The 11789-nt window shown below is 31.7% G+C and overlaps 1 protein-coding gene across 1 annotated transcript; it reads right to left on the bottom strand.

The window, feature by feature from the left end:
- Positions 1 to 4557: 4557 nt before the first annotated feature.
- On the bottom strand, positions 4558 to 7056 carry LOC143545436 (dynamin-related protein 4C-like). The gene is made up of 2 exons (XM_077037337.1): positions 6480 to 7056; positions 4558 to 5957 (listed from the first exon to the last, which is right to left on the bottom strand). The coding sequence occupies exons 1-2, from the start codon at positions 7054 to 7056 to the stop codon at positions 4558 to 4560; spliced, it is 1977 nt and encodes a 658-aa protein (XP_076893452.1).
- Positions 7057 to 11789: the final 4733 nt, after the last annotated feature.

Genomic DNA, 11789 nt, shown 5'->3' with positions numbered 1-11789 from the left:
TTAAAAAAAAAACCAAAAATGGTTTGGTTTTTCTGATTGAAACTTTGGTTTTTACAGAAACTATATATGTCCAATTCAAAAACATTGAACAACATACATAGCCCTTATTTTCGGTTTGACTTCGAATTCCACGCAACCGAGTTCTTGAGGGAAAAGATTTACAACTGGAGTGGGACTAGGGTAAGATCCTTGGGTGTTTGAATAAAAAGAAATGGATTGCGCTTGATGTTTTGATATAGGGAATGAGAATGAGGTTCCAAGATTTTGAAGGGAAGGGGTAAAAATGATTTATTTATTGATGATGTTTTGAGTTTAGCAAGTGGTGGTGTTAATCGATGTTTGGTTCCAGTTATCGACCACTAAAAGTAATGTTTTAATTATAATTGTTGAAGTTACCAATGCTATATTATTCCATCGTAGTTTTACTATAACGACAATGATGTGGCATGGCAAGGTTCATATGGTTTTTTTTTTTTTGTCTCTCTTAGCCGGCGATGATGGTGGCCAAAAACTTGGCATGGCCACTTTAGTTGCAGCTGTGGTGTCGATGAGCCGTGCTTTGTTGGCGATGGCAATGATGAATTGTTTATCTGAGCCTCTTTGTTCTCGCCGATTGCGATGGAGGTTTTCCGGTTTCATTCTTTTTTGTTAAGTCGGCGGTGTGTGGTTTGTTGGAAATGGCCATGAGGAATTGTGTGTTTTGAGCCTCTTTGTTTTGTAACGATTATGTTGATATGTAGATTTGAGTAAATTGGTTTTATTTTTCCTTTGCTCTCTTTTTTTTGTCAATATGGTTCTTTTAACAATTTTGCAACCCGTGAGATCGAAATATCTAGACACAAACCCGCATAATTTCGCACCCGTGAGATCGAAATATCTAGACACAAACCCTCGCAACGCGTGGGTTATAAAACCTAGTTTATATTTAAATATGATATAGAAAAGTATGTAGTAAATAAATGAAGTTTATGTGCTAAATTCATGAAGTGTAAAATTGTATACATGATTGGTCATCATGAAAGAAAAATTATGACGGATTTCAAATAACTCTTGAATAATATATTGTATATATGATTGGTCAACATGGAAGGAAATCCGTAACCTATTATACATGCATGAAAATTTTAACTGAAGCCCAAGAAATTTATTGTATGAACTTTACAAGTTCTATATGTGAACTAAAATAACCTAGTTAGATATAATATAATAACCTCGGTGATTATCTTGGAGATTAGAGTTATGAATATGATGTATTCGATTCATGTGCTAAATTTTTTATTTATTTTGAAATATTAAAACTTCAATATCATGTTGATGATTGCATTGTATCTCATAAAGAGATAGTATGCGGATTGAGCATTTATGTAATGATATTTTATATCAATCAAACTACATCAAGAAGATGTGGGAACATTTTAATATGGATAAAGTTCATCTCTGAAAACATTAGAATATGTTAAATAGTTATATACAGAACAATTACTTTTATCATATTCTATATAGAAGTTATGGTCTAAAAGTACCATACTTCAATAAAATTGATGCAATGCTTCTTGTTATATTTACACAAATAGATATATCTTATTGATATAATTTGTTTTAAGTGAAGAGATATTGAAATGAGTTAAACATAAATATTTTGATACATGCAAGGTATAAAAGATATGAGATTATCTTTTACTAACACGTAAAAAATGTTTAGTTAGTTGTATTGATGTAGGGAATGTAATATTAAAAAGTCATGGATCTTGTGACACATATTTACAAGATGACGCGGTACAAGTGATACATGAAGATACATCATTGCTCGAAATAAGGAAGTTTACACTACAAGATCAAGTGGCCAACTGCTAACTACAAAGGTCTTACACAAACTTTTCCAGAAGATGAAACTCGTCACTTAAAAGATGTATAAATGAGATGGAGTATTAAACGTGTTGCATTTTTTTCCCTTTAACTAAGGTTTTGTCCCATTGGATTTTCATAGTAAGGTTTTGAACGAGCCAATATCCCCAAGCGTATTTAAAGAGTACTATATTATTTTCTTCATCATGTGGATAGTCAAAGGGGAGTATTATAAACATTTATATTTGGTAACTATCCATATTCTAACCCCCATATCACCATTGTGTTTGAAGGGTCAAGTTATTCTACAAAAGGGAACAAAAATGAGAAGAATTTCTAGTCACACAAAAAAACTCCTTAAAAAAATTAAAAAAAAATAAATAAAAAAATCATAACTCAGAATTTAATAAAAAAACGAAAAATGTAAAAACAAAAAAATGTTTCCACTGTCTTTCTCGTTCTCATAAAAAAATAATAAAAAAAAACACAACGTTAAGTGAAAAAAGTCGTGTCTTTTTGTTTATTATTGTGCTTTGTGTTTATTTTCGTTATTAATTGTGTCTTTTTTCCTTGACATTGTGTCTTTTTTTCTTTATATTGTGTTATATTTTGCAATCTATTGTGCCTTTTTTTAGTTATAATTTGTGTATTTTGTTGATTTTCGTCATTGTGTTTTTGATCTCACTATTGTGTCTTTTCGTCAATTTTTTTTATTTTTTATTTTTTATATTTATATTTATTTTTTTTTGAACGGGAATGATGGCAGAAACATATTTAGGTTTTTATTTTTTTTCATTTTTTATTTGTATTTTGAGTTATGATTTTTTATTATTTTTTAATTTATTTTTAAGGGGTTTGTTGTGTGGTCATAAATCCTTCTCTCACTTCTCATTTTTGTCTCCCTCTGTACTTTAACTTTACATAGGGCTGGCATATCGTGTATACCTGTACACGATAAGGCACGAACACGATAAGACATGAACACGAAATGTGTATACCCGTACACGACACGAAAACTTATCATGTCCCTGTAACTCAAACACGAACACGAACCTTTAACTACCTGGCATACACAATAATACACGATAGTACACGATAATAATTGTTTAGAAACACATATTTGACAACCTTTATATCGGAATGATGGTCGGAGAGCCGCTGAAGATGGTTGGAGAGGGATGATGGACGGAACTAGCAATGGAGAGAGATATGACTGGCGACGGGTGATGGCCGAAGAGTGATATGGTCAGCGACAGGAGAATGGCCGGCGACGGGAGGATGGATGATGACTTAATAAGAGGCGACAACTGGGATATAATATGGATGACGATGGGATGGCGGTAAGAATGATTAGGATTATGGATAATGAGATATAATATACTTATATATATATATATATATATATATATATATATATATATCTTTACTATATATAATGCATCAAAGAGTGGTAAATTAAGACGCAAGTTTTTAAGTATTTTACAAGTTTTAATGCATATGGTACATGCATATAAAGGGGTAAAGTAGTCTTTTCAACATAATTAACCTACGTTCATTTAGTTTAAATAAATATAATTACAATTATAGTACCCCAACTTTACTCAATTTTTTTAATTTAATAACTACTTACAACTTTGACCCTTCATGTTTACCCACTTTTAAATCAACTTTATACTTTTTTTATTTTAATCTAATATGTTTTAGAAAAATATGATTTAAAAAAACCCGAGCATACCTATTTAAACGGGCTTATTTTTGTCTACGTTCCAATATAATTTTTTTTCAAATCAGATGAACGTTTTGAAATGTACAAGTTATTACTGTGTAAATATATGCATGGATGTACAAGTTTTTTAAACATAAATGGTTACAATTTCATCTCATTAATTACATATCTAACCCTTTATCTATTTGATAACAAATATAAATAAACTTGTTACAATTAAAAAAAGTTCACTTATTAAATATTATACTATTTAATGTACAACTTTGACCCCTCGTGTATATCCAAATTACTCAACTTTATTCTTTTTTTTATATTCATTTTATATATTTTACAAAAATATAATTAATAATACTCAAGTTATATAAATATCAAAATAATCAAGACAATCTCGACTTTAAGATTTCAGCTTTAGTTTAGAGCTGAGCTGAGTCGGCTTGATGTAAAGTTCGAGTCAAGCTAGCCTTGGCTCGCTAACAACCTTAACTTAAAATGTTATTTCCGCTACATCGTGCGGGCAATCGACTAGTATATATATATATAATTTAAAATATAACCAGGTATTAACATGCACCTAACAGGTATTATACCTGTTTAGACCCGAAAATTAACAGGTAATTTCGTGTCTACCTGTTTAGTACACGAAACATGTTAAGACCTTACATGTTACCTGTTAAAGTCATGTAGGTACGTGTCATGTATTCGTGTATAAGTTGCCAGCCCTAACTTTACATATATTAACACTATGACCCTACATACAGAGAATTCTTGTATATGATATGATATACTTGAAGTTGTTCTTCTATTCCCTTTATATTCTTTCAATACATTACGTGATGTTGATGCTGCCGTTGTTACATAACATATTCAATATTTCATCAATTAAGAATTAAGCGTGATTAATAACCCTCTTAGAAGTGTATAGAAACTTTAAAGAAAACTTGGTTAAAATTTAAAATAACTAGTGTTTTGAATTACTAGTTCAAGGCCTAAAAATTATGAAAGGGAATCTCACTCATCACGTTTTCAACAACCTTCTTCAACTTCTTGAGCAACTCGATTCTGTTCGTCAACTTCCACCTCCTCGTAGCCATTGAAGGCCACTCCTTGAGCATCGGATTGTACCTATTTTCATCATCACTCTTTAGTTCATTCACCATTTGTGTTTCCATCATAACATCCACCATATTATAAACCATCATTGCAAGATCCTTCTCCATCAAATTAAACAACTCTTCATGAATCATCGTCAAGCAAGCTACAATCCTTGTCTTTATATCAAATGCTTCATCTAAAATCGTCCTAGGATAATTCTGCACATGTCCAGTAACTCGTGTAAGAAACGTATCTCTTGCAGAAGAGGAAACACGCCTTTCTATCATCTTCAGCCCACTCGATAAAGACATAACTCGTTCATCGCTGGTATAACATCTCATTTTATTTATATTGAGAATCTCCAACAATTGACCCTTGAAGCTTTCCTTTTGGCAATCAACAACTGCCTTGGCTGCTATTTCAAGTGATAAAAACAGTTGTGGGTATAAGTTTTGTGCATGCAGTCCCAACAGCTTGATGATCACAAATTCAATGTAATCCCATAGTTGCGATACAAACGTGTTTGTTATTCCTGAGATGTCAGCAATCTTTCTTTCTAAAAAAAACTCGAACGCTTGTTGTGTAGACCATTTTCTTTCAAGTATATGGATCTCCTCAGCAAGAGACTCTTCATCTTTTTTCACTTGGTGGTTCTTAATCTGTTTCGAGAACTCGTTAGCCATCTCCTTTAATTTAATGCGACAATGCATTTGAGTTTCATCAGGAAATTCATCGAACTCTTTCGTAAGGACAATTTTGCAAAGCGACTTCTTTGACTCTTTCATAATCTGCACGAAAGCCGGCATAGCTTCCGAAACAGTTGTGAAGTTATGTTGCTGCTGTAATCTGTTGTGCACGGCAACACACGTGTTGAGCTCTTTGTTTATAACCCCGAAAAGCGCACACAAACGATTGGAAACACCTTCTACTTGAACCAGGAGCAGCTTTTGAGCAAGAGCCTGGACACCCATTAGCGATTTGTCGATTTTGGAAAGCAAATGATGATTTTCAAAGAAACTGGCTTCTTTGGTTCGTGCCTCTTCATGAGTCTCGTCTCCTAGCCGGTTTCTTACACACACGTAATCGGGTCCCATGTAATTGGTACTCACTATTGCTACCATATCCTTTGATGCCTCATCCGCTTTTGTACATACATGAAGAGTCCTCTCTCCATAATTTTTGCCAAACTTGTCTAAGATTTTAATTGATTCACAAGTGGGAAAATCAGCATTCGCTGCAGATATTACATGGAGAATGACACAATCTTCAAGCTTTATATACTTCTCAAGGATACCTACATGAATAAATTAACAAATAATTAACTTGTTAATTATATAACAAACACATATAGCTATTGATGATATTAGGGTAAACTTTTCCTCTTTTACATGACATAGAGCTTGCTAACGAGACTCCTTACATAGATGTTAAACAATACAAAATAACATAATAATATTTGTTAATCATCTAGCTATAGGGATATTATGCTAATTAGTGTGAGCTTATGGGCTCAGTTAGGTTTTTAAGGTTCTTTGTGATATCTTATAATGTAACACAACCATTCAATTATATCAACCAAGTATTTTACCATCTAACAAAGTAAATACTCATTGAAAATAGTTTTAAACTATAAAACGAGTTTAATGTTTTAAAATAAAATCAGTGTAAACCAGAAAAGCTTTGGCGTATCCGTTGGTATATACGACGGATTTACCATGTTATCGAAGGATCACAAACGGATCACGCATCTCTTTTCCTGGTGAAAATCAGTTATCTAGTAGGGCAAGTAAAAGTAAGTATATATATTTATTCTCACCGGATATCATCTCTGATTGCCCATCAAATGGAATCCCAGGCAAATCTACTATGGTGACATCAGGGACATTATTCGTATTAACAACGAGCGTCAATGGCAGATTTGATATCTCCTTGTCCGTGTCAGCCAAACACTCCGTTAAACTACTAATCCATGCGGATGCGTTCTGTCCGTTGACAGGAACTGATTTATCTTTATACTCCAAATGGAATTCTGAAACAGGATCCGAACGGTGCTGAAACCTTATTATCAAAGGAACCCAAGTGCATATTCCATTCCCATTCCCACGAGGCAAACTAATGCCGGTGAGCGACTCAATTAGACTAGACTTACCGGATGACCGATCACCGATAACAACAGTTGGTTTGAGGATGAGACTTTCATCACCCTCTTCGATGATGTTCATACACCGAAGTGTGTGAATGGCGTCAAAAAGCGGGCGCATCTTATGTTTCATGTCATTGTATGATGAAAGAAGCGGTGGCGCTGCTGCCAAAGGTTGTGATGATTGATCCTCGTCGGCCACGACAGTTTTCTCAAGCGGAAGAACATCATTGTAACTTGCAAGTTCCCCCATTGCCGTCGCCGTCGGTGTTGTTGGTGTTGCCAGACCAGTTAGTCATCTCCGCTACCCATAAAAAGTTGGTCTGTTTGTTTTTGTTTGTTCGGTTGTGGCGTTTTTGTAGGTGTCCAACAGAAATCTTCCTACCATGTGTCTTGTTTTGTTATGTTTGGAGCTAACATCAGTTGAATTGTTCCAATATAGTTTTCCAGCTTTATGATTATCCCATGTGTTTGCATCCGTGGACGTGAGTGACGTTACGGGAACTTAACTTTCGATATCTTAATTATTTTGATGTATTTTGATATAATGTAGGGTTAAGTTATTATACAAATAACAACAAAAATGTAAAGTGTTTGAATTCATAATTAATTAATATGTGTTAAGCGGGAACCAAAGAAAAAAAACTATAAAAGCAATGCTCCCTCCGTCTCATGACAAGTGTCATAGTTTGAAAAACATAAAATTTAAAAAAGTTTGAATGATTACATGTTTTGCTTAACAAATGACTATAATACCCTTGACATATATAAAAAGACAAAATTTGAAAATTTGAATAATTGCATTCGTGTAAGGGTAAGTTTGTAAATTAGTTAATAAATTTTAAAGATGGACATTTGCAATGTGACAAATTAAAAGGGAAATGTGGACACTTTTAAATGGACGGAGTGAGTAGTATATTTTATTTCTCTACATACACGTTACATGTTAATTCCCATATCATTTTAAAATGTCTATGACTTTTTATATGATATTTAAAAAAAATTCATCATAATAACAAAATAAAAATTAAAACAAAAATTGCGTCATTGTATCTTTTTGCTTAAAATTGTGTCTTTTTTCGTCATTGTGTCTTTCCGTTTGTCATTGTGTCTTTCAATTCATTATTGAGTTTTTTTAAATACTAATAACAGCGTTGTATAATAATAATACGTAAGTATAATGAAAAATGCCAACAAATTATCTAATACATAAAACACAATGATGATTTACATATTACACAATAACCTGAACGTAAAACACAATGATGATTACATATAACACAATGACCTAAACGTAAGACACATTGGTGAATACATATAACAAAATGACCTTAAATGTAATACACAATGGAAACTATATATTACGCAATGACTTGAACGTAATACATAATGACCATAATATTATTTATCTCAAATTAAGTGAATGTCACATGTCAATTCCAAACAAAAGACAATGAACGTATTACAAAATGACTAAAACGAAACGATAAGTAGAAAGACAAATGATGATTACATATAACACAATGACCTAAACGTAAGACACAATGGTGAATACATATAACAAAATGACCTTAAATGTAATACACAATGGAAACTACATATTACGCAATGACTTGAACGTAATACACAATGACCATAATATTATTTATCTCAAATTAAGTGAATGTCACATGTCAATTCCAAACAAAAGACAATGAACGTATTACAAAATGACTAAAACGAAACGATAAGTAGAAAGACAAATGTTGAGTACAAATACACAATGACAAACAAAAAGACACAATGATATAATCTTTTGTTTTTAATTTTTATCTTTAATATGAATATTAATTGAAAAACACAATGACCAAAATCTATAACACAATGCTTAGAAAACCCAACTAAAAAACACAATTAACAACCAATAACTCAATGGAAAAAACCCACTATTTTTTTTTATTTTTATATAACAATATGATATTCATATTAAAGATAAAAAACGTTTGTTATTATGGTGAATTTTTTTTTAAATGTCGTATGAAAAGTTATTGATGTTTTAAAAGAATTGAGGAATTGACATGTGTCTTGCATCTGGAGAAAGAAATGCATCATAAGTGGATTATTACCTTAATGTCATTCTTATTAATTTTTATTTTAAATTAATCTCTACAATCTAAATTTAAGATCAATGAATTAAATTCTTTCTCAACATTCTCATTTTTATCGTACTTTATATTTTAACCTTACCCTACAAATGCATGCAATATTATAGTGTCTAAAACTTTAAGCGCCTAAAATGCAATATTTTTTGTCAAAGATATAATACATTAGACAAAGCAAACTTAAGGTTAATAAACAAACTAGCACGGTTAAAAGATATTTTATTAGTATCATGATTCATGATTTGTATTCTTCTCTCTTAATCCCGCCCGAAGTAACCTAAAGACATGTATACATAATCATATCAATCCATATTCGAGGAGTTACAACTCGAATACTTGGATCTCAAATTGAGAATGAAGAACTAGTTTAGAGAGAGAAACACGCACTTAAAAGTGTAAAGTGATAGTAATATTTTTAGCCATACAAAATTAAACGAGTTCAATGCAAAACATAAATACATTCGCAAGCCGACTACAATATATTTTAGCCATACACGAGCCCCGTCAACAGATATAATAGGCTGACAAAATTAGAATGCTTTAATCGACGACCCAAATGCTCAAAATACATATTTGAATGTAGGCAGCTCGGGCGACCAACAGATGAAATAACCAATCCACAACAGAATTTTAAGGTTCGTGGCCCTTAGCACTACAATATATCATGGGAGGTCGTTGAAGTTACTCTCCCAAGTGTTGTAAACATCCCCAATAGGTTTCTGACAAGTCCAAGCCTCATCATAAGAAACATCAACGTTCAACTTGTCTCTTATTTGCGCTTGAATATATTTTAATGAATAAACAATGTCTATCGAATTGCTGGTATGATGTGTGTCACGAAATCCATCGATTTTAAACATTGGTTGTTGTTTTCTATGACAGTTCCATAACAGCTGTGAGCCATCTAGTAATTTTCCAATAGTATTGATTCTTCGTCTTGGAAGCGGTGGCGTGCCATTCATAAGAGGGGGTGTTTTAGGCGAGCTTTTTTTTTTACCTTATAATTTTTTCTTTTTTGTAGCATTTTTCTTTCCATAATAATGATTTTCTATCCACCACTATTACCTCTCTGGCACTAGACATACACCAATTTCGAGCGATACTCATCGCATCTTCTTTTTTTAAACCCTACCCACTCAAACTTCATTCGCTATAGCATTATACGTATCCATGTAATCGTCTTCAAAATCAGGATGCTCGTATTTAATTAATTGATCAATATTGTCAACATTCATCGACATGTCATTGAACCCTTGATAAATATCGACTTTATCGCGTCCCGCTTAGGGGATGGGTATTACCTCATCTTCAAATTCATCTTCGATATCTTGAGTATTTCTATTTACAACCTTCAGAATTATCAAAGCAACCGTTATCATGACATCATTTTCATGGCGTATATCATTATGTTGTGTCACATCCCGACCAAAGGCGGCGGAACATGCCGGGGTGCAACGGATTGCCCAAATAAACAAGACACTATTTAATGTGACAATATTTATTCAACTTATTTTATTTCAACGAATCAATAAACAACACATCTCGTCCACACAAACAAGTTGAATACAAGTAGCAATTATATTGTTTGTTTTACTATTATCCTAATAATCTTGGTAACGTTTTCGTCAAGTCCTCGAGCCAACAAGTGTCAAACATGTAACATTTCATAAAATAAAGTTTGTCAACACAAAAGTTGGTGAGCAATTCATAAGTTTGAGCATATAAGTATATAGTAATAAAAAGCCACAAAACTTATATACAAAACAATAGATAAAAACACTAGATTTGGATAAATAGACAATCGCTAAACACATTAGCACCACCTAGCTACAAGGGGTTGCCAAGTAGTCTAGGATTCTATAGTTATCGTTAATTGCATTACGTTAACGACACCGTGCTATAAGAAAATACCAGATAGTTCACAGATTTATAGTTTCAACCAACAGAAAGCAATAAACACATAGGTATAAGCATAAAAAAGCAAGTATTTAAGTAAAGTATACAATTACGTTTGTGAGTTTAAGATTCAAGTAATAAAGCATTTAGTTAGATAAGTATGAAATGTCACCCCAATACGAAATATAGAAAACGGGGTATGAAAGTACTCACCTCAATTGACGAATAGAGAACTAATAACTGATTGACATATAGAAAGCTTCTGAACAAAACGAACGAATCTGACTTGAAAGCTAATTGAAAACGAATAAATAAAATATATTAATGAACTTGAACTTTAGTTGAAACTACATTGAAACATTGAACGAGAAGGTTCGGTTGTTAGTCGGGTTACCGGTTAATTTGTTAACGATTAGGAACTCGTACTTAATTGATAATTTAAAATAAAATAATATTATTTTATTGGGCTTTTAAATAACTAAACTAATATTAAATAGAAACAAGACGGGTTTAATTCAAGAGTTCGGTTTTATAAAAATGAATAGATAATAAAGCTTATAATGATGTTATTAATGATAAAGATAGTAATAATAATAATGACTTTAAAAATAGGTTATATATATATATAAGATAATAATGTTAATAATAATAACATAATTATTTTTAATAATACTAATATAGTATAATAGTTATAACAATAATTATTATTTATAATACTAATATTAATAGTTCTAGAATAAAAATCTTGGTATTAATTATAGTGTTCTTGATAAAAATGATAATAATAGTAAATAATATTGATAGTAATAATGATATCATATTCGATGTGGGTTCGATTTCTAAACGAGTTCACAAAATAAATTTAACAATATTATTGCTAATAATTATTGATAAAAATATGGTTTTAATAAATAATAACAATATGATCTTTATTAATAGTAATAACAAC

The sequence above is a fragment of the Bidens hawaiensis genome, unplaced genomic scaffold (genome assembly GCF_021521415.1).
Source record: "Bidens hawaiensis isolate Kalapana, Puna unplaced genomic scaffold, B.hawaiensis_p1.1 tig00013977_1, whole genome shotgun sequence".
NCBI classification, from domain to species: domain Eukaryota; kingdom Viridiplantae; phylum Streptophyta; class Magnoliopsida; order Asterales; family Asteraceae; genus Bidens; species Bidens hawaiensis.
The sequence above is the reverse complement of the archived record's forward strand: the minus strand, read 5'-3'. Positions and strand labels throughout refer to the sequence as shown.

Excerpts from the sequence above, each read along its gene's own strand:
- LOC143545436 (XM_077037337.1), bottom strand. The coding sequence starts at position 7,056 with ATGGGGGAACTTGCAAGTTACAATGATGTTCTTCCGCTTGAGAAAACT. Across the intron at positions 5,958-6,479 it reads GCAATCAGAGATGATATCCG|GTATCCTTGAGAAGTATATA; the intron begins GTGAGAATAAAT and ends TTATTCATGTAG.